This window comes from Furipterus horrens, unplaced genomic scaffold, assembly GCF_987537825.1.
Source record: "Furipterus horrens unplaced genomic scaffold, mFurHor1.1.pri manual_scaffold_3, whole genome shotgun sequence".
In the NCBI taxonomy this organism is placed as follows: domain Eukaryota; kingdom Metazoa; phylum Chordata; class Mammalia; order Chiroptera; family Furipteridae; genus Furipterus; species Furipterus horrens.
This window is the reverse complement of record NW_028327173.1, coordinates 149,656,133-149,683,372: the sequence shown is the minus strand read 5'-3', so window position 1 is coordinate 149,683,372 and position 27,240 is coordinate 149,656,133. Positions and strand designations below refer to the sequence as shown.

Sequence of the window (27,240 nt, the reverse complement as noted above, 5' to 3'; positions counted from 1 at the left end):
GGGATGCAAGGAGAAGCAGACACTCCAGGACCAGTTTCCTGAAGCTCCAGGCCATCCTGCTATTCTGTGGGAAGCAGCTTGGGGACCAGAGGCAGCCATCATGGCACAAGGTATGGCAGGTCCACGGGGGCTGCTGGAGGTATGGAATCAAGAGAGGGTGGATTCAGAGAAAGAAAAGAGTAAATAAAGAACAGAGCCAGAAAGAGTAGAAACTCCGGGAACCCCAGAACTCATAGATAGCCCGAGAACCGGGAGACAGGTAGATGGCAGCAGGTAAACCCAGCCAAACAGCTGCATGCCAGTGTGCTTGATTCTATAGCCCGGTGGGACAGGGCAGCACCAGGAATTAAGGGGTCATGGTTTCTGTCCTTTTGTACTCGTTGACCCTTCGACATTGAGCAAGTCACTTTTCTAGTTTCCAGCCCCCATGCCTGAAAAATGAGGGGGTTGGACCAGACAATCTTAAAGTTGTCTTTCATCTCCAGAAGTCTCTGAATCTTCATCTTTCCTTTTTCTTCTATGTCAGAAGGTCTCCTCCTCATCTTAGCTAATTTTCCCACCACTACCCTTCTATCTGTATGAACTCCCTCTCTCTAGAAAGAGCTACTGCAAAGAATAAATGGTTAGGTGAAATCATAAGAATAAGCTAAAAGCTCTACAAATGTACATAACAGCCTTACCTTCATTTACTGTTTTGTGTTAAAATTTTATTTTGTGTTAAATTTTTATAATTTTTAATTACACAAGAAATATATCAATACGTAGTTGGAGTAAAATAAAGCAATAATTACAGATAAAGCTATAATTCCCTCACTAACACCTTACCCCTAGACTGATCTCCAGAGAAACCGCTGTTACCAGTCTTTTGTTTATATACTTATATTCATATATATATGTTCAATGTGATACATAGTATTCACATGTGTGGCTTCTTTTTTTGTATATCTATGGTATAATTATATTGTACATATTTTTCTATAACTTGATTTTTTTTTCACACAACAGTATTCCCTAGAGTTCTATCTATGCCACTCAGCACCTATAGATTTTCAATATTTTTTACATTGTATAGTATAAGTAATTTATTTATCCTTTACCCTATGGATGGGTATTTAAGTTGTTTCCCATTTTTCAGTTATACAAGCAACATTACAGTGCACATTCTTACCTGTGCCTCTTTGTGCTTGTGTGAGAATATCTCTCTGGGATAGCTACTAAGATCAATTATTTTAAAAGTTCTTCCTATAATTTTCTATTTCATTGATCATTTCACCCCATTCTTCCTGCATATCAAGAAGAATAAATATGCCCAATGTTAACAGTACCTCTTGTTTGTATATCTGGTGTCTGAGCTGAATACATTAACTTGACCCAGGATGTATCCAGAGCATGAGCTTTGGCCCCTGCGCTTGCTGTCAGGCAGCTGCTACCACTCCTGTTGAGTAGTTTGGGTCACACGCCCAACCTGAGTCAGGGCCAGTTAGCAAGCTCTGTCTAGTCAATGGGTGTCCAAAAGGAATGAGCATCTTTTCCACTACTAGGAAAAAGCCAAGCGCTTTCCCAACTGGCAGTGGGTTGTATATCCTTTCTGAACATGAATGAAGGCCAGCAATGGATGGCAGCTATTGGGTAATGGAAAGAGTATAGGACTTGGGCCAGTAACCTTAGGTTTAACCTTGGACAAGACATTTAAGTTGCCTGAACCTTGACTTTCTCATGCCTCCACTGTTGTGGGGAGGATTCAATGAGATAACTGTCCTAGGGTACCTAGTACAGTGCACGTCACATAGTAAGCAGGCCCTGAATAAGATGTTTATTGAATCTGAAATAAGTACAGGGTGGTTATGCAAAAGATAGAGAACTTTATTCAACCTAGCAAACGTTCTTTAATACCTACAATATGCTGACCCTTATGCTTATATTTCTTTTATTAAAAACCCATACTCATTAGCAGTTATGCTCCATTTCTCCCTCCTCCCAGCCCCTGCTAAACCCTAAACTACTTTCTGTCTTTGTGAATTTGCCTGGTCTGCACATTTCATATCAATTGAATCATGTGGCCTTTGTGTCTGGCTTTTTCCATTCTGCATAATGTTTTCAACTTTCATCCATGTTACAGTATACGAGGCCTGTCCAGAATGTATCCAGCCATTTAACATGCAGAATAGACATTTATTGAAGAAGATACAAGAAACACTGTACATAGGACAATGACACTTCAGTCCCCTTCAAAGTAGACAACTTGGGACCTCACACAATTCTCCCAGTTGCCATCAACTGCCCTGTTGTATTTTCCTGCATCTCATCAATGGTCTGAAATCTCTTCCTTTTCAAAGGTGATTTTAGTTTTGGGAAAAGCCAGAAGTTGCATGGCGCCAAATCTGGGCTGTAGGGGGTCTGAGTCACCTGGGTGATTGCATGTTTCACAAAAAACTCTGCATGAGATGTGGTGCATGAGTGGGCACATTGTTGTGATGGAGCTTCCAATCACCAGTTGCCCATAGCTGCAGCCTTCTGAATCATCTGAATAGTTTTCATGGAGGAATGTTCAAGCTTAACACAAAATTTGATGCAGATTTGTTGCTTTATTTGCTCAATCATTTTGAATGGGATGGCCACACAGTACATATGCTCACTCTATGGCGTCCACTGCTCCCATTGGCTAGTAAAATGAAGTCGTCATTGTTCACACATGTTCATTCTAGTCCACTCTCCTTGGCTGCCAGGTTACATGGGTGTCATGCAAATCGTTCTCGTTATATTAACAATGGCTGGACTTTTTCCCAACAGACCTTGTATTCAGTCGTCCTTTTTATGGTTGAATAATATTCCATTGTATGGATATACCACCTTTATTCATTTATTAATCAGTTGATGAAAATTTTGTTTTTGTTTTTGTTTTCCATTTTTTGGTTGTTATAAATAATGCTGCTATCAACACTCATGTACAGATTTTGTGTGAACATGTTTTTAATCTCTTGGGTATAGGAGTGGAATCTCTAGGAGTGGAATTGCTGGATCATATGCTAACTCTATGTTTAACATTTTGAGGAACTGCTGGACTCTTTCCAAAGTGGCTACACCATTTTATGATCTCACTAGCAATGTATGAGGGTTTTAATTTCTCTTTATTTTCACCAACACTTGTTACTTTCTATCTTTCTTATTTATAGCCATCCTTGTGAGACCTCCAGTATATGTTTGAATAGATGGGATGAGAGTGGATGTCCTTATCTTGTTCTTTATTTTAAAGGGAAAACAGCTATTTTTTCACTATTAAGTATAGTGTTAGCTGTGGGTTTTTCATAGATACCCTTTATCAGGTTGAGGAAGTTATGGAAGAATGTTAGATTTTGTCAAAGGCTTTGGTTCATATTTCTTAAAATTTAAATACAGATGAGCCAAAATAGCTAGGTCTCTGTCCTCATAAATTTAATCTAGTGGTGAAAGACAGAAAAGTAACAAAAAATATCTGAACATCTCATGCTGAGCTGAAAACTAGTAGGCTCTCAGTAAAAGTTTATTGATATAAGTGAACAAATGAGTATATTAACTTGTCAGTGAAGCAGTCGAGGTTCCCTATGAGTGATGCAGTCATATATTATAGATCAGTCCAAGAAGGGAGGAAGGGTGGGCCAACTGGGACAGGCTTCATGAAGAAGGTGGTCTTGGACAGTTGTTGGAGGTCAGGTAAAATCTGGTTAGATAGGTAAGTGGTATTCTGAGTTGGGGCTACAGCAGGATCAAAATACATGGACATGTAAGGCCACCATTTGCTTGAAGACACAGTGGATGGAGAGGAGGACCCGTGCTGAGAGTGGCGAGGAGTGAGAACGCAAGAGTAAGTTAGGGCCGGGTATGAAGGGTCAGAGCGTCAGGTTAAGGAGTGTGCCTTCTGTATGTTAGGCTGTAGGGTATCTCAGAGCTTTTAGAGCAAAAGAAGAGAAGGATCCAATTGTTTTGAGGTAAGTTAACCTGGTGATGTGCGAAGGGGTGGGTGATGTGGAGAGACAGGAAGCAGGAGACCTGATGGAGGCTGTTGCAATCACTAGGATTGAGTAATTATGTTAATGGGGAGAGGGACAGATGGACACCACAGATATTTTAATTGAAGGACTGAGGGGACTTATGACATATGAATGGATGCAGACTGAGAAGATGGGTGAGCAAATTGTGGTTAAAGTTCATGATCTCAGGTGCCTGGGGACCATAAGAGGACCACGGTCAAACATGGAGAAGACAGAAACAGATCTCTTCTGAGGGGGTTACACTTGGAGGACAGTGTGGTCAGCCTGTGTCTTAGCAGGAGCTCCAGAAGGCTGGGAGTATGCCTTTCTTTGGCTGTCCTCTGCATTACAGCCCCCAAAGCACATGGCATTAGCAGTAATCAGAGAGCCAGCAAATTGCTAAAAGCACAGCAGCTAGCTGAGGGACAGTTAACCCCGAAGCAGCTAACCCAGGGACTTTCTCCCAGATCTGAATACTGGAACAGAGGAAAGTGAAACTCAACTTGTGTTCAAGAAAGTGGATGCTGGCATGAATATGGGGACATACTAGGCTAGAGGGAACAACTAAACTTGGCCTGTCCTCCAGAAGGAGTTGGACAGAGAGAAAACCTGCTCCTCCCGGAGAGTGTATGGGAGGAAGCAATGGAGGGTTAGAGAAGCAGGGAAGGAAGGGAGGAAAGAAGTAAAAAAGAGGCACTTGCATGCACAGAGCCTTATTTAATCCTCATACCAACTCTGTATGGTTTGTATTATGGATTATATTTTACTGGCTTGGAAAATGAGGCTCAGAGAGGCTAAGCTTCTTTCTCAAGTTTGCACTAGTGAATGGTGGACAAAATTGGACCATGTTCCATAATCCTGCTCTTTCGTCTGCCCCTGGCCACCCCGTTGCAGGGCTGGAGCTGTCCGTTACAGACTTCCAGAGCTCCTGGAACAACGTGCGGCACCACACAGAGGAGATCAGCTCTGACCACCTCGTTGTTCGCCGGGGCCAGGCTTTCAACATCATTCTGTACTTCAGGAACCGGGGCTTCCAGTCAGGCCTGGACAACATCATCTTCGTGGCTGAGACTGGTGAGAACCCCTGCTAGCACACAGGGGTGTGTATGTATTGGTGAAGCGGGGTGGGGGTTCCTCTGGGGCTGGGAGGCTACCTCAGAGGGCCTCATCTCTGCTTCCCTCCCAGGACCGCTGCCAGACTTGGCCAAGGGGACTCGGGCTGTGTTCAGCCTAGTAGGTCACCGTAGCCCCAGCCCCTGGATGGCCTCACTGGAGACTGACAGAGCCGTCTCCCTGGAGGTGAGCCTGTGTGCCCCTCCCACGGCGGCTGTGGGTCGGTACCTCTTGAAGGTTCACATTGATTCCTTTGAAGGGTCTGTCACAGCCTACCAACTTGGGGAATTCATTCTGCTCTTCAATCCCTGGTGCTCAGGTAAGGCAGGGTGGCTGTGTGGGGGTCCCTTGTCTCTGTCCCTTTGTCGATGCCACAGAGAACAAGGGTCAAGGATTTCTAGACACCTGTTACCTGGGAACCCGCAGACCTCCCCAGTCCCATGCACGCAGCATCCATGACCAAACACCAAAAAGCAGGGCAGGGAGAACTTGCTATTTATTTACTTACCTAAAGTTTTAAAATTATGAACCAAGTCATCTTTACTTAAAAGGAAAAACTATTACAACTAATTTTGACCACCGTTAAAATTTATCTTTATCATACATTTTTAGTTAACCTGAGTTTTTTCATTGTGAAATGAAGTAAAGGGCAAAACAAAAAAAGAATAAAGAAAGCAAAGGGGCAAAGTCAAACCTTATTGCAGTCTCCAAATCCTGTTAGCATTTTTTTGTGTAGCCTTACAAAAATGTTCTATGCTTAATCAAATATGTATTTATTGCATATATGCATATGTGTGTGGGATCATACAATAATATTATAAATGGAATTATTTAATACAAAGAATGCTTTAACTTTTTTTTTATATGAAAATTCAGCTTTGGACATATTTTCCTATCAGTATATTCTTCTTACCAGCTACATTTACTCCACCATTTGGATGCATCAACTGTCTTTAAGTGGTTCCCTATTTATGAACATTTGGGCTATTTCTAGTTTTTGTCTTAGACAAACAAAGCTACAGGGAATATCTCAGTACCACTTGTCCCACAGTCCTTGTTCTCTAGATCTACCTGGAGGTAGTAACCTAGACCTACAGCATGTTATGGATAAAATGAAGGATAAGCCAGGAGGAAAGAGTAGGAAGAGGGCAGGAAGAGTTGAGAGTAAAGAATGGGTCTGGTGGGATTTGGGGCAGAGGCCAAATTCAACAAATTCTCACTTCTGACTTAGAGGATGTTCCCCTTTCCTTCCTCCCTCTCATTCTACCTTCACCACCAACCTTATCTCAAGGGGGCCGGCTGAGCTGTGCCAGAACCCAGAACCCTGGGTAGGCGCTAATATCTCTAACCACCTCCCACTACCCTATTATTGAATGGCTGAGAATTCTTATGCATCAGCAAGATGAACACACCCACACACGCCCCTACCTCCTGGCCTCCAAGATTATGGGTTTCAGACTTGTACTGGGGGCCCCCCTGAGATACAGGGAAGAAAATGATATAGGTGAACTCTTCTCTTTTAAAGCTTGTTCCCTACAAAACGATGAAGTCAATGCCAACCCCTAAATTCTGGTTTGCTTTTTTTCCAACCAGGATTGAGTATAGCAGAAGGAGCACAGAACATGGAGTCACATGAGCTGTGTTCGAATTTCACCCTGTACTTATGTGTGATTTGGGCAAGTTATTTATCACTCTGAGCTTCCTTTAATCTTAAAATTGGGCTAGGATGTAAATGTGCTTACAAACCAAGACATTCTACCAAAGATAAATTTTTACTCTTCTATCTCATGTTCACATTGTGCCTGTTGCTGGTGCTGAGAAATGGTGGCGAGCAGGTCTTCCTGCCCCTCTTGGGGTCACCCAGTGCTCTCCTCGGAGCTCAGTGGCCAAGTCTTCTGAGGATGGGAATGGAGCAGGAAGGGCAAGATGACTTTCCTGCCTTGCATTCTCCCACTTTGATTCCAAGGGGATGCTGTCTACTTGGAGAGTGAGCCCCAGAGGCAGGAGTACATCATGAATGATTATGGCTTCATCTACCAAGGGAACAAAAACTGGGTCCGCCCTTGCCCCTGGAACTATGGTCAGGTGAGTCTCAGCCCCACGCATGGCCCATCCCAGGGAGAGGGGAGCAGGAGGGGGGATTGGGAAGGTGCCCCTCATGCAAGGTTCATCCAGAATGCTGACAAATGGGAACTAAATTGTACTAGGAAGATGTGAGATGTGACTCCAGGGAGCTAGAAGACCAGTCATAGAGTTGGAAGGTGTTCTTTGCTGATCATGTCTGATTTGGGCAACATGATTAGAAAGGGAAGGACAGCTGAAGGCACCCGCCCAGGAACTCCACTGAGTGTGAGGGCGAGAATGAAGGGACAACAGTGACAGTGGCCATTATGGTGCCTGTTTTCCTGTTTGTTAACTGTGTTTCCAGTGTGTTGTATATTCCTCTACATTTTGTTTTTCATACATATTATAAAGCATGCGATTTTATTTGGAAAAAATAGCATAACATTAATCTTAATGCTCTACAACTCCTGTCTTGCTAAAAGCCTGCCTATAAAGCTCAGCTTACAGCAGATACTCCAGGAAATCCAGAACCGGGAAGAGGGTTCTTGAGGCTGAGCCCCAGCACTGGAACACTTTCAGGAGAAGGGGACCAGACCTGCCCTCCAGAGGAGGGCCCCTTGGGAAATCTGGGGGTGCTGTAGAGCCTTGTTTCAGTTTAATATGGTTTCCTCTCCTGGACTTGTTTAGGATATGTGGCCTCAGGCCCAGCCCAGGCCCCACAGGTGGGCATAGTCGGGATGAGACATGGCAGCCTAAACTGACCGCAACTGATATTCCCAACCCCTTGCTCAGCATGAGTGGATGGGGATCCTGAAGTGTCCTTGGACAGGAGTTTTGTCATCTGTGAGAAACAGAAGTGAAGAATTAGTTGCTGCTTTCTGAGCCCTGGGTCCTGCCCATCTCTCTCTTATTCAGTGAACATATATTGAACGCCTGCTCTGTGCCAGGCAGGGCTCTAGGTGCTAGAGATATAAAAATGAAAAGTTACTGTCTGGGAGCCCACAGCAAAGTGGGGACTCAGTCACATAAGCAGGTATCATGTAGGATGATGTGTAAAGATTGGCAGACAGGCACAAGGTGTTCCGAGAGCTTGAAGGAAGAGCACTTGGTTGGGCATGGGGCTTTCAGAGAAGCTTCCCAGAAATGGAGATGCTTGAACTGAGAAGGAAGGTCAGGGAAAATATCCCAGGCAGAAAGAAGAATGAGCAAAGACACAAAGGTGAGAAACGGTGTGGCCTGTTGCAGGGGTTACAGTGAATCTGATATTGCTGGAGGGAGAGGGTATTGAGAAGTAGAAGACTGGATAGATCAGGGAGGGTCTTACATATCCTGTAGAGGAGGTTAGAGCTTTGATTCTGTAGGCCATAGGGAACTTTGAACATTTTAAAGCAGAAAAGTGAACTGATCAAACTGTTTCCTGTGGAAATGGATTAGAGAGCCTCCTGATCCTGTTTATTGCCCATGTTGTATGGAAATCAATGCACTCATTGACTCTCATTCAACAGAGATGCTCAGAGTCCCTACTATGTGCTGAGCACTGTGCCAGATCTGGGATGTAGATTTCCCAGAGAGACAGAGCTTACACTTAGGCAGTGAAGACAGACTTTAGCTATATCATTATAACTGCGCTTGATGAGTAGAGATGTAGCCAGGGTTATGAAACTAAACCAGGCCTGGGCTCAGGAGAAGACCTCAGAACAGGTGGCATTCACACCAAGCTTGAAGGACAAGGAATCAGTCTGCCTTGGGTGGCAAGTTTCCATAACTCACGTGCTGTTTAGTCAGACTACGGCCCGAACTGAATCACGGGTGCTGCGGTCTTAGCAGTAACCGTCAATGAGAAGCCGAATCAGCAGGTAGGGATACAAGATGAGGCAATGTGGTTTTAGCAAGAACATCTCATGAGCTCCAAGAGTGTGGCAATTGAGGAGAGAAGAGGGAGAAACAGACTTTTAAACCAGTCAGACAAATTAGCAAAAAACTCCAGGGATTTGACTTGCAGGGCAACACAAACTGGGTGAGTTGTGACCCCAGAGCTTTGAGACCTGCGCCTGCCCAGGGGGCAGTTCATGGTTTTGTGCTACTAAAGAGAGTAACCTGCCAAATGGGTTTGTGTTCCACAAACATACACCACTGGAGAGCTGGGTGGGGTGGCTCATGTATTTCTTTCCATAGCTACATGTGCCAAGCATGGGCGCCTTGCTTCTCTGCATCTTTCCTTGCAGTTTGAAGCGAATATCATAGACATCTGCCTGAAGTTGCTAGACAAGAGCCTGAACTTCCAGACTGACCCAGCCGCAGACTGTGCCCTTCGGGGAAGTCCTGTCTACATCAGCAGAGTGGTGTGCGCCATGGTGAGGTTGGATCTGTATTTACTCACCCAGGGTGTGTCTAGAGAGGGAGGAAGCTGTGCCACTCACAGTTGCCCTCCCCCACCCCCGGCAATGAGAAAATGAAGATTTGAGAGGCATGGGTCCTCTTTCAGAGCCATTTTCGATAAAGCTGATGAAAGAATATGGCTGACAGGTTTTCTCAAATGAGCTCTGAAATAGCTGGGTGTGGGCCACCATGTCTATTAATTCCAAACTGCATGTTTTGGGGAAGGCTGAGTGTAGTTCTAGTTTGTGAAATGGTCTTAGTGTTTCTAAATTTCCTTTGCTCTGAAGTTTTTAATAGCTATTAGAGCCAAGCTCTAGCTTTGCAAGGGATGGGGAGAAGAGGAAGAAGAGTGTGTAGAAATAGAATAATATACTAATTAACAATGGAGGACAAATCAGAATAGCCAGCTTCACATCCCAACCCCATCCGTAGCAGGTCTGGAAGTTCCCAGGTAAAGTGAGACCAATGCCTCCTCTGTGTCTCAGGCCCATGGGCCTTAAAGGCAGTCCACACTTCACATCTTGTTGCAGAAGAGGTTGCTTCTAATTCTTCTATATGTGGCTTCTTTTCAGATCAATAGCAATGATGACAGTGGTGTGCTTAATGGAAAATGGAGTGAGAGGTATTCAGGCGGCACCAACCCTGCGGAGTGGACTGGCAGTGTGGCCATCCTGAAACAGTGGCACGCCACAGGTTGCCAGCCAGTGTGCTACGGGCAGTGCTGGGTCTTTGCAGCCATCATGTGCACAGGTAGGAGTAGAAAGGTCCCCATGAAATTACCAGAAAGTGCAATGGCTCACATATTAGCCCTCCAAATAATTTTTGTCCCATCTCACACAGTTTCCACCATGGGACATTTGGAAGGAAGCCTTTTCCGGCAAAAATGTCTCATCACTAACCTCAGGCTTCACATATCTGAGCTGATTTCAGAGGATAGTTTTGAGGCAGAAATCACACACATCCCAGAACCTGGCACCTTTCCCTTCTTCTGAGCATGGACAACCTAACAGGATATTCCTAAGAACCTGGCTGGAACTTGTCTGGTGCAAGATAGGGATGAGATGAGAGTCCAAATAATTAGAAAACTTACAAACTGATTAGCACAAAGAATGGTCTTAATGAAGATGTTCATATGAGAGGGAAACATCTACCTAAGCAGTGGTGTGGGCAATGGGGCCAGAGCAAGATGGTAAAGTACAGTGACATTGAATTTGGAGTTGTCACAAGTTCAGAGGGCCTGGAGGCCTGGCGTAGGCCATGGCATTAGGGAATGAGGGGAAATGGTGGATCAGCTTTTTAGGCAGGGAGTAGATACAATATTAGTGGAAGAAAAACTAAAAAAAGAATAGGTACATAGAAAAGAAGGCAAATGGAATTTGGTTTCTTGTGGCAAGAGGAGCAAGCAGAGGAAATGGAGAGTGAATTTTGAGGAAATGGACACCAGGAAATGAGTCACACATTGCAAGTAGCAGGAGGGGTCTTCCTCCTCACCCAGGGTCAAACTCTTACTCCTGGCCCCCACCCTCACCCTGCCCTCCATGCCTATGCCAGCTCTCAGCCTCCTGGCATGCGTATCCATGTACCTGACTTGGGTTACAATCAGGAAGTTATTATTGTTATCTGGAGAAAGAGGCCAAGTATGGCTTTCACTCACAGAACTCTTTAGTGCGATCCAGGGAGGCCAGATCTGCTTACAACTCGGTTTTATTGAGGACTGAGGCTTTTTGTGTAGAAATTTCCTATAAGATAAAGTCTGGTGCACTCTGTGTGCATGTGTGTGCTGGGCCTAGCTTCAGGATCTTGGAGGAAGCCTAAAGAGCCCGGGGCTGCCTAGCAAAGGCCAGGCCTCTATCCAGGGGCACAAGGAGGTTTCTGTCAACACCCACAGAGGGTGACTTCACATGGGCTGGTGAGGAGGAGATCCTGAGCTGTTCCTCCCCCGCAGCTGCACAGCCCTATCTTGAGTTGGATGATTTGACTGCTCAGTGGATCCCTAAGTTGTTTGTTTGTTTGTTTGTTTGTTTTTAATAGTTCACTTTTATTGTTTTCTTTTTTCATTACCACTTATCCCCACCATACTCTCTTCCACTTCCACCTGCATCCCCGCAATCACCAACCACGTTGTTGTCCATGTCCATGAGTTCTTTTTGTTTTTTGTTTGATTTTTCCACCCAACCCTCCCCCGCCAGCTGTCAGAAACCAGTAATTTGACAGCTTTGATACCCAGAGTCACAGCCATTTGGGTAAACTGGAATGTCTGAATCACCCAGGGAGGAGGCACAGAGGCAGAGGATGGATCGATCTTGTTTGTGCAAATAGAGAGGGAGTCTTCCTGTACATGGAAAAGCCCTTAAATCCAGTAGGCCAGGTGTATGTATATGTAAAGGTTTGGGTGTGGTTGTCTGGAATGGAGTGAAGACAGAGGTGGAGACAGTGAATGGAGATTGTGCAACAGAGCAGACCAATTAAAATGCTTATGAAGAACAATGGCCCTTTAGTGACCTAGGAAGCAAAGGGTTGGGCAAAGTGTTTGGGCTGCAGTGGGTCCAACTGCGGTTCAGTCACCACCAGTCTTCCCCAAAAGGGCTACTGTGTTGTACGTTAATAAATATATCAGCTTTAAAAATTCATTCATTCATCCAATAACACTTTTTTATTGAGTCCTTATTCTATGCAAGGCACTTCAAATACTTTTGGATACAAAAATGGGTAAGACCCAGTCTCTATCCTCCAATAAAAGTTGGGATTTATCAAGCTCCTTAACCCAATCAGCTGCCAAAGCATTTTTATTATTCCACAATCACAATAGCTGGTGTTTATTGAAGATTTCTTTTGTGCCGTGAACTGTGCTAAAACTTTGACAGCTTAGACTAGTGGTGAGGTGTGTGAGATCCAGTGGTAGATTGCTTGGGTTTAAATACAAGCACTACCATTAGTTGGCTGAGTAACCTTGGGCAAGTCACTTAACATGTGCCTCAGTTTCCTCAGACATACGGTGGGGAAAGGAATAGTACCTACCTCAGAGGGTTATTGAAAGGATTGAGTGAGTTCAGACATGGAGAATTCTTAGAATAGAGCCTGACTACAGAGAGTGTTCAGTATCAGCTAGGATAGCCTCATCAGATCCTCCAAATGACCTTATGAAGTAGGTCCTACCATCAACCTCAATTTTGCAGATGAGGAAATTGAGTGGTGGAGCTAATCTCATGCTCAGGTCTGGCGTGCTCTGGCCACTAGGCCGTATACTGTACTGCACAAACATTCCTAGCAGCTGCCATTGATGCAGCATCCCTGTCTTTCAGGCACATACTGAGCGCTTTCACTCTTTCTAGTCCTCACAACCCACATGCGAAGTTGATATCACTACTGTCACTTTACAGGTGAAAAAACTGAGGCTTAAAAGTGACCAAGTTGACTCTGTCTGACTCGGAAGTACATTCTCCCTGCCCCGCAACTCCATCTCCCAGTATTGCCTTTCTAAATGTTGAAGATATTAATTTCAAGTTCCTAAAGAAAAATCACAGCAATAACACTTTAGATGCATCAGAGATATGTGATAATTTTTGGATGGGCTGTTTTCTTGACATCCGTTTAGCTCTGTTACTCTGAGAATTTCAGAGAAATCCCTGACCTACCCTTCCCATGCTCAGGGCCAGCTGCCCCACAGCTCTCAGTCACCAGGCTTTTCCCACTCTGGCCATCCACTGCTTGTGACAAGGTCAGGCCCCTCAGCCCGTGGCTGAGGTCTGTGAAGCAACTGGGAAGCCTTGCACTGCGACAAGGGAACAGAGGGGACAATGATGTTCTGTTGCCTGAAGATTCTCCCCAAAGCCGGGTGTCCAAAAGTCACCTACTGTATGATTCCATATATGTGAAATGCCCAGAACAGGCCAAATCATAGTGAAAGAGTTGGGGGGAGGGGAGAACGGAAAGTGACTGCTAGTGGGCATGGAGCTTCCTTTTGAGGTGATGAATGCTCTGGGATTAGACAGTGGGATTTGTTCTACAATCTATGAATATACTACCAATCACTGAACTGTACACTCTAAAAGGGTGAATTTTATGGTATGTAAATTATCTCAAAAAAGTTTTTTTTAAAGCCAGGCATCCTGGAAATGTGCCTAGGCCTGGTAGGCTCCTGCCCACAAGTACATGGGGTATGGGTGAAGGCAGATGTGAGGGGCTGAGGGTCGGAAGACTCAAACATGTGACAGTGAGAAGGTCTATGCAGTATCAGCCCCTCCTCCAAAAAGTAGGGAGGGCCCTGGGCCCCGAGCCACAGTGGGAAAGGGCATGAAGATGAGGAGGCTGAGTGCTTGAGGCTGGACCCTCCTCTCTTCACCCAAAACTAGTCTAAAATTCTTCTCACTGTAAAGTACCTTATGATCTTCATTTCAATACAGTAACTCTTGTCCTCATTATTTTTATTGAGCCCATTCCCCTCAAAGAAGGAATCTCAGCCAAGGTCCTGGTGTGTTATTTTACCTCAACCTTTGGCTTAAACACAAATCTACCATTATTCTCCATGGATCAATGGGGCATCAAGGACTGCATGGAATGTTCCCTTGCAGTGTTGTGGTTAAAATATGGCAAACACTTAGAAAAATGCCAGGCACATGATTAGTTTTACGTAAGTGTTAGCTATTATAATTAGTCTCAGTGTTTTAATCTCTGCCTCTTAGGCTCCAAAGGTCTGGCTGGCTCTTGTTTAAAAGGTATTTCTAGCCATCTCCCAAACTCCAGTTCCCTATATTCTCTGCCACTTTTTTAGTTTATTTCCTTCCTTTGTTTCTTGGAGTATTTAGGATTAAGTTAACCATATTCCTCATGTCATGACATTTATCATAATAGGTCTGCTTCAGGCCTCTTATTTTTAAAAATGTAACTAATTGATTCCCCCCCTTTATCTCATAACCCACTTCTGTCACGTCCTCCAATGACATGGAAACACTTTGATGTGTTTAATATGTGGCATTGTATCTGAAGGTGTGCTCATAAAAAGTATATTAGTATTTTTGTGAAATATTTTGTCCAGCATGTTTTTTGTTTTATAGATTGTATTTTTCACCTTTGTTTTTTAAAAGATTTTATTTATTTACTTTTAGAGAGAGGGGAAGGGAGGGAGAAAGGGGGCAGGAAACAGTTGTCTCTCACAAGCCTCCAACTGGGGATCTGACCCGCAACCCAGGCATGTGTCCTGATTGGGAATTGAACCGGTGACCTTTCAGTTCACAGGCTGGTACTCAGTCCACCGAGCCACACCAGCCAGAGCATATTTTTCACCTTTAAAAGTTCCACGGGGTATTTTCTTTATCTTACACTCTTCTTATTATATTCATGTGTTCCTTAACTTTCTCTTGAGCATATTTATAGTATTGAAAATAGCTGTTTTAAGGTCCTTCTCAGCTAGTTCCATTCTCTGTCATTTCTGGATCTAGTTCTATTGATTAAAATTTTTCCTGATTATGATATTTTCCTGATTCTTTACATGCCTGTAATTATTTAAATAGGCTTTATTTTTTAGAGCAGTTTTAGGTTTCATTAGCACTGCAGACAAGAGAGAATAGTTCAAATATGACCTTGTGATAACATATCTGAAAAACCAAGCCATCTTGTTATGGGGAACAATTAAAGGCATGGGAGGAGGAGCAGAAAGTGGTACTTTTACCATTTGGAAGCTTAATACAACCAGGGAGAGATGAAAAGATGTTTAAAAATGATCACATTTAAATGCAATTACTTTGACTCTGTTAACTGGGGCTTTAACTCTATTCTTCAGTATAAGCTGTGGAAGTGTGGTAGCAAAGTTAATCAAATGAATTTCAATAAATAAATACATTGCATTCTAGCTTTCCACTAATTTCTTTTATAAAATTGGAGTTACATTTCTTCATGCGGAGGCAGGGGTAGTGGTGGAGGGCAAGAACTGGTGAGAGGCCTTCATGGCCAGTCCTTAAACAGACTTCGTGTGTTAATGCACCATCAGGACAGTGTCCACCAGCTGTCAGAAGTGAAGCTGCCCTCCCAAAGAGCAGGGATGTCTTTTGTTTCTGTGTACTCTGCATCTAACTCACTGCCTGGGTCCTAGCAAGGGCCTGAGACTTGTCACTGGATAAGTGCTAAATGGCTGAGTGGAGAGATGTAGTAATTCATGCTGGGAGTGTGGTGTTGTGTAACATACCTTGGGAACTCTTTAGTTCTCTCCCAACTCTGAGATTGTGTCCACCTTTGTCCAAGTATCACAGTGTGAGTGTGTATGCCTCTGGGTGCACACTTACAAACGCACACCCTGAGGGTTTCTCTTTTACAAGGTACTCAACTCCCACAAAATTATCAGTGAAAGAGTCACCTGAGTCTCATGTCAAACTGGGAATCATCAGGAGGGATAATCTGCAGAAACTTTGTTCGCAGGTTAAAGCCAACACACTTCCAACATGATTGAGTATCCACTCTGTCTATCCAGCCACACTGAGCAGGAGTTGACACCATGACTGACATTTCAAGTGGCTGTTCATGAGTTCATCATCAGGGTGAAGACTGGAGGCTTGCTCCCTGCTCTCCTCACCTACCCCTCCTTCTCACATTCTCTTATTACCATAAGCGTTACCCACCCATCTGACTGTAACCTTAGGATAAATCCCAGCCCACGCAATGCTCCTGAGTCACTTGAATGCTCTTGCATCACTCCTGTCTCACATTCCTTCAGTGACAGCCCTTCTAACCTTCACCCTCCCCTCTGAGGCTGTCCTTTGTCACCTCCACCTACAACTGGCTTGTCAGCTCTGCTCTCTCCCTGCCCTTGTTCCCTGGCCCTGTGCAGACCTGCCACTCCAAGGAGAACTCCAAGTTTCCCTTTGGGCTTCTCTCCTCCCTGTCCTGGGCTACAACCAGGGGTGTGTCAACACCCTAGCCTAGAGAGGCTTTGTGCCAAAGTATAAGGAGCACAAACTAAAATCTATAAGCTATTAGTAAGTATTTAAACTAAAAATTATGAACATTTAAAAAATAACAGTATGTGTGAAGAACCCTTAGAAATATCTCAGTCATTTAGTCAGCCATTTTTACCTGCTGGAATCTGTTCCAAGGGAGGAAAAACATATTGCTTTATAAAGATGTTTATTAAAGCATTACTTACAAGAGGGGGAAAAATGGAAACCAACAAAATATCTAAAAATAACCACCACTAGAAATCTTGCTTTTGGCAAACATTTGATAACACAGGAAAATGCTTGGGATGTGTAATGACGTGAAAATACTAGAATGCTGAACTGTGTGCATAATACTGGAGGGTAGACTCAGAATTGAGTATAAGCTTAGCAGTAAAACCAGGATCTGCCAAATAGCTTTGTCACTTCCTAGCTGTGTGGCTTTGGTCAGGGTAAGCAAACTCTTCTTAGCCTCTAATCCTTCATCTATAAAATGGGGATAATAACAGCAGCTTCTTTGGGGAGTTGTCCTGGGCATAATATATGTAAAACAACACCGTGTCTGCTGGTAGATAATATATTATGATTATGATTGAATTGGATGGGCTGTCTCTGTTAAGGGGACAGGGATCCCCAAGGCATTTGGTGGTAGGATGGGCTGGAGACATTACTATTCTTACAAGAGCGCAGAGTGGAAGAAACATGGCAGAGGACTGTCAGGTGGCCTTGCCTGAGAAATCACGCAGAGAATAGTCTGAGATTTTATACCAACCTTATTGAGGGAAGAGGAGGGAGGAGGTCTGAGGGAAGAGGAAACTCCCAGACCAACTCAAGGGCCTGTAGGAGCAGGTGAAGAGAAGTGGAGGAAATAGAGGAAGAGGAGCTGGGGGTGGGACAGAGGAGGAGCAGGGGGGAAGGGGAGTGGGGGGAAAAAAGGGGGGGTGGAGGGAGGAAGGGGAGTAGGGTAAAGAAAGGGGAAGTGGAGACTCCCAGTCACCCACTAAGGGCTTGTAGGAATCACCTGCCTGTGCAGCTGCAGGCGTTGACTCCACACTTTTCTGAACATACATTTCAGTTAGAGTGAGTTTACCCATCAACACATTCGGCAGGTTATTTACATCTCTCTGCTTTCCCCCCACCAGGCCAGTCAATATACATGCTAGGTCCATCAAAATTTCTGGGAGCGAGCAAAGGCCATTTTCATTTCCTAAGGAAGGAGCTAAGACCAGGTCAATTTGCATATTGTTCATTTGCATATGTCAAAAGTCCCCGTGGGCAGTACACTGCGGCCATGTTCTGAAAAGGACAAAGAAAAGAAGTTGGCTGCAAGGGGAAGGGCTGCTTCATCAGGAATAAAGACAACATTCTACCTCTTGTCCAGAATTTCTCCACCAGGTACAGACTCACTTTTCTAGGCTCCTATTAGACACTTTCCTTCCCTTCCTCGCTGGATCTTTGGTGCTTTCCTTGAGAAGCTCCCAAGATGATCCACTCATAGAAAAGGGGGAGTCCAAACCATAGGTCTCTGCCCAAGAATCTGATGTTCTAGGCCAACAATCCTTACCAAAGGAAAGAAAACATTCTAGCTATTTGGTTTGGAGATGAAAATTTATGGCCAGGAGAGAAGTGAGACTGAGCCAGTCCCCTAAGTCTTGCCAAAGGTGTTCCTGTCTGTCATGCTGGCGCAGGCAGGGGAGCCCATGGCTCACTAGACATGCTGTTGGCCCTGGCGGTGCTTGTCCGAGCAACCTGCAGCCTTTTTGAGGAGAGTCTTCTGTGAGCACCAGGAAGAGGAGCTCAGGAAGGCAGGGAGGAAGGTTGGCAATATCACTAACCCAGTGCCCCAGACAGCTCCTGCCTGGTCCTGAAGTTGCCAAAGGAATAATTTCCCTGGGCCCAGGGCCATAACTCCAGAAATCCACAGAGCTCCTGAATCCACAACCCCAAAAGGTTTTCTGCCCCTTTTGCAGTGATGAGGTGCCTGGGGATCCCCACCCGCGTGGTCACCAACTTTGACTCTGGTCACGACACTGATGGAAACCTGATCATAGATGAATATTATGACAACACTGGCAGGATTTTGGAGAATAAGAAGAAGGACACTGTTTGGTGAGAGACAACTTCTCAGTCTCTTTGTGAGGCAAACCCCACCAGCAGGAGTGTGTCCATGAACCTGATGCCCTCTCATACCCTCTACCCCCACTTTTACCAGTCCCAGGGCTTGGTACCCTCAATAGAAAGACACAAAGACCATAACTGCCTCTGTGAGTCAGCAGTACACACAGGGAACGGCCACAGGGACGTTTCAGAGAGTGAGGATTTTCAACTTCAGTTGGCTCTGGAAGCTTTCATTCTCTCTTCACAAATAGAGGAAAGCCTCTTTCAGGACAAATTGAGGCTCACCAGAGGAAGAGCTGTCACAACTCACCCACAGAGGTGTGAAGGCCTGGGGGTGCTAAGTCTGTCTTTCTATCTGAGAGTGCATCTGCTCATCATTCCCTGCCTTCCTCCAGAAGGAACACATGCACCACAAACTCTCCGTTAGCTTATTTGACACTGACTCCTCTGGCTTCTCCCTCAGGAACTTCCATGTCTGGAACGAGTGCTGGATGTCCCGGAAGGACCTCCCTCCCGGATATGGAGGCTGGCAGGTGCTGGACGCCACACCGCAGGAGACAAGCAATGGTGAGGGTCTCCAGAAGAAAGGCAGAACCCGTTCCCATGGAAACAGCCCCTGGCTCTGTTTGCCCCTGCAGCAACTGCCCCAGCCCATCGTGGCTCTTCTGTTCTCCTTCAGGCCTGTATTGCTGTGGCCCTGCCTCGGTCAGAGCCATCAAAGAGGGAGATGTGGATCTGAGCTACGATACAGCCTTCGTCTTTTCCATGGTGAATGCCGACTGCGTGTCCTGGCTCATCCGTGGAGGGAAGGAGCAGAGACTTCACCGGGACACGAATTCTGTTGGAAACTTTATCAGCACCAAGAGCATCTACAGTGATGAGCGGGATGATATCACAGAGAATTACAAGTATGAAGAAGGTATGACTAGCCCCCCTCAGAATCTAGATCCTGGGAGCACCTTCCCCCTTCCCCAGGGAACCTCCCAGGAGGCTGAAACAGGCCTCTGGGGAACCAGAGGGTGTCTGTGGGGCAGGATCCATTCCACAGTCTCCTCAGCCCTTCTGTTTCAAGTTTCCAGTTGAAGCGTTCCCATTGCCTCACTTCCTCATGCCCACCACCACCCCACATTCCACAGTCCAGTGAGCGGCCTCTACAGATGTTCACATTGACTATAGGGCCATTGACAGGCATCTCACCAACAGTATAAGACTTCCTCATCCTTGTCTTCCCCAAAATTTGGCCTCCCACTGAATATGGCGGGGCATTTGGTAGACTCTTTCTTATTAATTAATTATATTAATTTTATTGAACTTATTGCTTAACTTACTGTGTTTTATTGAGTGTTTGGAGGGCAGGCAAGGTCACCAGCCAGCACTGAGGCTAATATAAGGCCATATGTTCACTCTCATACCCACCCCTTGCAGAGGATGGTTTGGAGAGGTGGGAGACCTGGTAGGGGCTTCTTAACCAAGCGAGAAGGAGCAAAGGGGCAGCTAAGTTAGTCAGCTGTGGACTACTTCCTTGAAATTAAGAAAGACCAACCACCAAGTTCAATCACTAGGGAGCCAAGCAAAATATCCAGTCCATGAGGGCCAGAAGCAGGGTGAGGGTCAGGATCTGAGCAAGAGCAGGTCAGGAATGTGGGGGTGGGGATGAGAGAGCAGGTAGCCGAGCAATTGCTGGGAATGCTGGCAAGTGGGTGTCTGTGGTTTGTCTATGTGGGCCTTTAGGGCCAACACAGAGAAGCTCCAGAATCCAAGCCCAGAAGGGGGCTACACAGCAAGAGACAAGAATTGAACACAGCCCAGTGGTACTGTCCATCCCCTCCTCACCCCCATCCACTCTGGGATTGTCTTGGTTGGGGTTCCCAGAAACTGATTCTCAGGCAAGGATTCAAGTACAAGTGGTTTCTCTGTGAAGCAATCCAGGAACTACTGAAAGGAAGGAGAGTGAGCCAGTGAGACAGGAAGGGGATGAAGCTACGCAGGTGCCTCATCGAGCCATTAGCACTGTGGGCAGCCGGAGCTCAGTCCTGCTGGGGAGCTCTGCCAGTGTGCTTGCCAGGGAGAGTACAGGATGAATAATGCTGTAGTCTAATCATGGCCCCAATTATTTGTTGTTAATCTGAAATTCAAATTGAATGCCTCTGTATTTTTATTTGCTAAATCTGGCCACCCTATCAGGGAGTCAATGTTAAGTGCAGAACAACACCCTAGACTTACCCCACCCAAGAAGCAAGGGGCTATTATTTATCTACCAACTCCTGTTGGTCAGGGACTAAGGGCTGCTCCTGGAGGCTGTAAATTCACTAGCACTTTTGCCTTGCCCCATGCAAGAACAGAGTCCACGCTGATGGCAGAGAAAGCCTCAGGCATAGAGTAGTAGCAGATGCTGGAATTTGAAATTAGGGCATGTGGACACTGAAATGGCAAGTGCCACGGTGATGTGGGTGGGCACGGACAGCAATTGCTACAAAGTCCACAGGGTTCCGCTGTGAGCTTGGAGGGTCCAGAGCTATATTCCTGAGTGTGATGCTCAGTCAGGCAGTATTCTGTCTCCTCCCACCCAGCCTGACAAGTTCTGAGGGTGGAGCAGACCACAGATGAGCTAAATCTGACCCATACCTCCCTGAGTCTACTCTTACTAAAGCCAGTGTCTCAAGCTCCTCCTCTGCCTGAAACAGGGCTTAGAACAACCCCCAGGGCAAGGAGACAAAAGTGGCCTTTGCCTGGGGAGGTTGTGGGGATGCACTGAAGGGGTGGGACGGGGCCCAGGAGACAGTAAGTGCTCAGTGAAGGCAGCTGCTGGGATTACTAGAACAGCATGGTGAGTATTCCTGCAATTCCTGGCCAAAGCCCTCCTAGGACTAAGGTCTGGGCGCTCTGGGAACTCGGCTTGACTGAATTCCTCCCTGCCTCCACTGGCTTCTCAGTCTTTCGATTTCCAGGAATTAGTCTACACCTGACCAATAATTTGATGCTAGAACAGGAAATCACATCACGTGCTGTTGTCTTTAAAAATCTTATTCCCCGCATTTGTGGGCCTTCATCTTTCCCGTGGGGAAGGCACGATAGTCTATTGGTCATGAGCACAGATTTTTTTTCTGAATCAGGCAGATTTGGTTTCCACCTGGACTCGGACCTTTGCAAGTTGTGTGACTTGGGCAATTGACATGACTTCCCTGAGCCCCATTTTCACATCTGTATATATAATAATACATCTTTCTCATGGTTTATGTGAGGATGAAAGGAGTGATGTGCTTAGCAGAGCCTGACACTTAGGAAGCACCTAATGAATTGTAGGGAGTGTTTGTTATTGGTGAGACTATTGGGTAAGACGTTCAGCCATGGCCTAGCCCCTGGGTCAGCCTGGCCCACAGCTGGTGCTGTCTTTGCCCTCCCAGGTTCCCCCCAGGAAAGGCAAGTGTTTCTGAAGGCTCTTCAGAAACTGAAGACTGGAGGGTCCCAAGGACGCTACCGAGCAGACTTGCAACCTTCCTGGCCCATGCCACTGAGCCAGGACAGTCCTCAGAGCCTGAATACACCTTCCCTTCGGCCCAGCAATGTTATCCAAGTCTCCCTGAAGTTCCAGCTGCTCAACCCGCCCAACATGGGCCAGGACATAAGGTTTGTCCTGCTGGCCCTCAACATGTCGCTCCAGTTCAAGGACCTCAAGGTGAACTTGAGTGCTCAGTCCCTGCTGCATGATGGGAGCCCCCTGCCCCCCTTCTGGCAGGACACGGTCTTCATCCAGCTCTTTCCTGAAGAAGGTATGGGCCCTGGGTATGGGCATGGGGGACTGTGTACACACAGTGTGGTCAAGCCAGTCAATAGGGTTGTGGGGAAGACCCCTCTGACACCATCTTCCTGATGTCCCCTCCAGCAGATTGCTTTTCTGCCCGTTACCTCTTTTCTCCTCTTCTTCCTCCTACCCTTCCTTTACTATCCCATGGAAAGTAGCCTGGCTTACTGGGGAAAACCTGAGCTTTGAAGCCATCTAAACTTTGGTTAGAGCCTCAGCTCACCAATTTATCAGCAGAATAACCTTGGGCAAGCCATTTCACTTCTCCATCTCTCCATCCAAACACCTGGTACCCACATCACTGGGGCTCAGTATGTGTTGGCTTCCTCCTCTCTATGAAAGGGTCCTCATATCCACCAGGCCCAGCTGGTTTCCCCAGCAGTCTCACCTCATCCTTGTGTTCTCTCTCTAGCAAAAACCCATCCCTGCCAAATCCCCTATTCCCAGTATAGCCAGTACCTGTCAACAGACAAGCTGATTCGCATCAGTGCCCTGGGAGAAGAGAAGAGCAGTCCTGAGACGATCCTGGTGGACAAGATCATCACCTTAATGTATCCCACCATCATGCTTAATGTAGGCAAGAGTACTGCAGGTGGCCTGGGGGTTCCTTGGGATCAGCTTGGGGGGGTGGAGCCCTCTGAGAGCCTGCTCAGGATTGCAGCCCCTCCTTTCCTCTGCCTCTTCATTTTTCCCATGGGGAAGACACAATAGTCTATTCAGATAAACCTCCACCGGGATTGGGAGGTCTATCTGAAAACATTGGGTAATTTTTCCATCCTCTTGCACCATTAGATGCCTTATGGGTGGACCATAAGCAGTGGCCATGGAGAGGTCCCTCTCTTGTGCCACCTCCCACTGTTGGCTTTCCCCAGGGTCAACATGAACTCAAATGGGAGGGACCTGAGAAGGGGGAAGAGCACTGCCTAAAGGTCAGCTTAGGTTTGATTTGACATTTCCTGACTCTGCATCCTTGGAAAAACCCTGGGCCTCTGCTTCTTGAACTGTCATTTGAGAGGGTTAGACTAGATGGTCTCTGAGGACACCTCCTGCTCTGACATTCTGTGGGTCCCTTCCTTCCAGTGATGCCGCCCCAAGGCCAAGTGGTTCCCTGGAGCCTGCCACACGAGCCTGTGGTACCCCCTGGTGGCATGCATCTGGCAAGTCCTGCCCTGGGAGTCTGTTTTAGGGAGGGTTTCCAAAAGTGCCTCTAGGTTTGCTGAGGCTACTTTCTTGCTACAGCCCAGAATAAACTCTTCACATGAAAGAAATGAGCCAGTTACAATAAGAGAGAGGAAAGGGATGGGGTGGAATTGCAATAAGAAGAAACAAACGAAAACTGCCAAAGAATTATTTTATCTACTCAAATTATGTGTGAGAATCCTTTGGGAACTCTTGATTATTTTACACGTGGAGATAATCCTTGGAACAGAGGAAACATCACTGGAGACTCCCAATTTATTAAGACTTTTCCATATGCTTGGTTGAGTGATGTAAAATACTTTACAAACATTCATACATGTATAAATAAAGCAAAAGTATCATATAACAATATCTTGTGTAATGTATACTGATACTTTTTTCTCCTCTATTTCATTTTTTTTAATGTTCATGGGAACCCATTAAGTGTTTGTTTGTTTTTCTTAATTCTCACCTGAGGACATGCATATTGACTTTAGAGAGAGGGGAAGGAAGGGAGAAAAGGAGGGAGAGAAACATCGATGTGAGAGAGAAACATCGATTGGTTGCTTCTCTATGTGCCCTGAGCAGGGACTGGACCTGTAACCTAGGCATTTGCTCTGACGAGGGATCAAACCCACAACCTTTAGGTTTAGGGGATGATGCTCCAACCAACTGAGCCACAGTGGCCAGGGCCCAGTAAGTTGGTTTTAACTCATAGCTGGAAAAACACAAGCCGTGGAAGTCCAGCTCTTCAGGAAACAGATCTAGGGAACAGTACCCTCCACAAGAGTTTGGTGAATTGGAGAATGAGACTAATTCTCTGCTCCTTCCTTTCCTCTGGATTTCTCTGTTTAGGTCCTAGGAGCAGCCATTGTGAACCAGCCAATCTCCATCCAGGTGATATTTTCAAACCCTCTCTCAGAGTCGGTTGCAGACTGTGTGCTGACCGTGGAAGGAAGTGGTCTCTTCAAGAAACAGCAGAGAGTCTTGTGAGTGCTGAGGGGTAGTCAGTCTTCTCCCTCATCTCATCCTGGGGTCAGCACTACCCTTTCTGGACACAGGCTCTCAGACCAGGATCAGAGAACACTGGGAAAGGAGAGACCACCCTGCTGAGTGCAAAAGGGCTTTGGGTGATCACAATGCTTACAGTTTTCTGACATTGTCTTTTCTCTGCTGCAGGATTGGAGTCCTCAAACCCCAACACAGGGCCAGCATCACTCTAAAGACTGTCCCCTTCAAGAGTGGCCAAAGGCAGATCCAAGCTAATCTGAGGAGCAACAAGTTCAAGGATATCAAGGGTTACAAGAACGTTTATGTTGACTTGACATTATAAATTCTAGGACAAGGAGTTGAATGCATAGATTTTAAGCTTGAGGAAAAGGAGTAGGTTCAAATGCAAGCCGTGCCATTCCCCACAACAGAGGCTTTGTAGGGCTCTGACATGAGGAGCAGAGGAGATGCCAGTGATGGATAGTCCCCTGGGCCATTTGCGCAGCTCCCCAGGATTCTGTTTGTGGCCCAGAGATTCCATGGTGTCCCACACAGAAGTGTGAGATGGCACAGAAGTCCAATGACACACTGGTTGGATTTGGCCATGACTAACTGCCCAGATGTCAAGAAAAGAAGAAGACTGGCTGAGCAGCTCACTGCCATTTTCTCATTGCAATGGCCAATTTCCTAGTACCAATAAACTTCAGTCCTTATTCTCATATCCTTTGCACCCATGTAATCATACTTTCCATACAGTAGCTCCTACCTATTCCCTGGATTCTGGGAGTATCCCATTGTTTTAATGCTTTAGTCCATTCACTTTTTCAAGAAATATTTATTGAGTGCCTAGTATATGCCAGGCACTGTTCTGAGTGTAGGGAGTAAGGCAGTAAACAAAGCAAATCCTTGTCCTCATGAAGCTTACATGGGGGGAGGGCACAGGCAATAACATGTCAAAAAATAAGTAAGGTACTTACAATATGGTGTATCATTCATGATCCAGTTAGGAAAACAAAAACTTTTGTAGGTGTTTTTATATACTACCTATCATCTTTGTGTCTTAGAAGAGAGTTTGGGAGATCTCTCACTTGGTCTTTGAATCCCTTCCCATATCACATCCAAGAGGTCTCTGAGTTCTAACAGTTCCAGCCTCTTGGCTTAAAGTCCATCAGTGCATGTGGTCCTGGATGGACCTTGGATGGCTGGGGTGCAGGGGATAAATCCAGCTGAATAATGCAGTAAGGTAGGTTTTTCATAGGGAATAAAGTACTCTTGGGTCTTTCTGTTGGTTGCAGCCTTGTGTTTAATGTCCTACTGAACACAAAAGAACTCCAATTGTTATCTCCTCTTGGATGAACCTGTCTTCTCATGGCATTGTGCAAAGTTATACATAGAGAAAGGCATGATGCACCTGCCATCCAAGCACTAGCTATGTGACTGAGAGAGCCGTTTAGGACATATATTAAAGGAATATACATTAAAAACAAAGTTAAATACTTCTATTATGTATAAACAAAAGGGTAAGTAAGTATAGTTAATCAGGGGGAGGTAAGAGGGTGTGGCAGGACTAGGTTGATAGTCCTGTTAGAGTGGGCTGAGAACCAGGAAATCCTGGTGGCAGGGAGCTGAAAGTGACCTATACTGTAGTCCCCCTTTACACAAGGGGGATACATTCCAAGACCCCCAGTGGCTGACTGGAATTGCAGATAGTACCAAACCTTATATATATTATGTTTTTTCCTATACATGCATAGCTATGATAAAGTTTAATTTATAAATTAGGAACAATAAGAGATTAACAACAATAACTGTTAATAAAATAAAACAATTATAATAACAAACAGTAATAAAATTTATGTGAATGTGATCTCTCTCTCTCAGAATATTTTTTGAATTGGACTTTTGGCCAAGATGGAGGTGTAGATAGACACACTGCATCTCCCTCCATAACTAAGAAGGAATAAAACTACCTCAAAACTAGAGACAACCAGAAGTTCCAGAAAATTGAGCTGCATGGAAGTCCAACAAACTAAGATATAAAGAAGAAATACTCATCTAGACAGGTAGGAGGGGTAGAGAAAAAGCAGTGTGGTGGTGGCAGTGTCAGGCCCATGGAAAGTGCAGTCACAAGCTTTAAAAAGTAGGGAGGGGCACCTGGGGAGTGACCCAGCACCAGACCAGACCACACACCCCTTGGTTCCAGTGCCAGAGAAAATAAAGCCTCATTGGTTCTGACTGTGCAAACCAGAGGGGGTTGGGGTGGAGGAAGAAACTGCCAGTCTCTCAGCAGAGTCCTCTTGTTTAAAGGGCCCCCACAGTCCCAGAATGTCCACAGACTCACCCACTCTGGGAACGATGGCCAGGGCAACAGCTAGAGAGGCACCAGTCCCATACAGAAGTGAGAGACGTGCCTGGAAAAGGGGCAAGTGCTGAACAAGCGGCATTGTTCCCTCTCAGACCCCTCCCCCACATACAGCGCCACAACGTGGTGAAACAGGTAGCTCTCCACTGACAAATCCCTAAGGCTCCACCCCTTACAACGTAACAGGAGCTACAGCTCTACCTAACACACAGAGGTAAACAAACACAGGAGCCTGTCAGTATGAGGAGACAGGGAAGTATGGCCCAAAAGGGGGAACGGATCAAGTTTCCAGTTGGAGAA

The 27,240-nt window shown here is 45.7% G+C and overlaps 1 protein-coding gene across 2 annotated transcripts; it reads left to right on the top strand.

The window, feature by feature from the left end:
* On the top strand, positions 1-25,388 carry TGM5 (transglutaminase 5). Of its 2 annotated transcripts, XM_090271971.1 has the most exons (13): positions 1-110; positions 4,902-5,081; positions 5,194-5,439; positions 7,087-7,205; positions 9,410-9,538; positions 10,136-10,313; positions 18,460-18,598; positions 19,071-19,174; positions 19,287-19,526; positions 22,012-22,377; positions 22,822-22,982; positions 24,444-24,577; positions 24,768-25,388. In XM_090271971.1, exons 1-13 carry the CDS (start codon positions 101-103, stop codon positions 24,919-24,921), a joined length of 2,160 nt encoding a protein of 719 aa, XP_090128097.1. In that variant the 5' UTR covers positions 1-100; the 3' UTR covers positions 24,922-25,388. The 2 variants fall into 2 exon arrangements, with proteins under 2 accessions (XP_090128097.1, XP_090128098.1); XM_090271972.1 differs by lacking the exon at positions 22,822-22,982 and having other exon boundaries at positions 24,768-24,908.
* Positions 25,389-27,240: the final 1,852 nt, after the last annotated feature.

Coding starts and splice junctions, on each gene's coding strand:
- TGM5 (XM_090271971.1), top strand. Junction 9,539..10,135: donor GCAGAGTGGTGTGCGCCATG/GTGAGGTTGGAT, acceptor GCTTCTTTTCAG/ATCAATAGCAATGATGACAG. Junction 19,175..19,286: donor ACCGCAGGAGACAAGCAATG/GTGAGGGTCTCC, acceptor GTTCTCCTTCAG/GCCTGTATTGCTGTGGCCCT.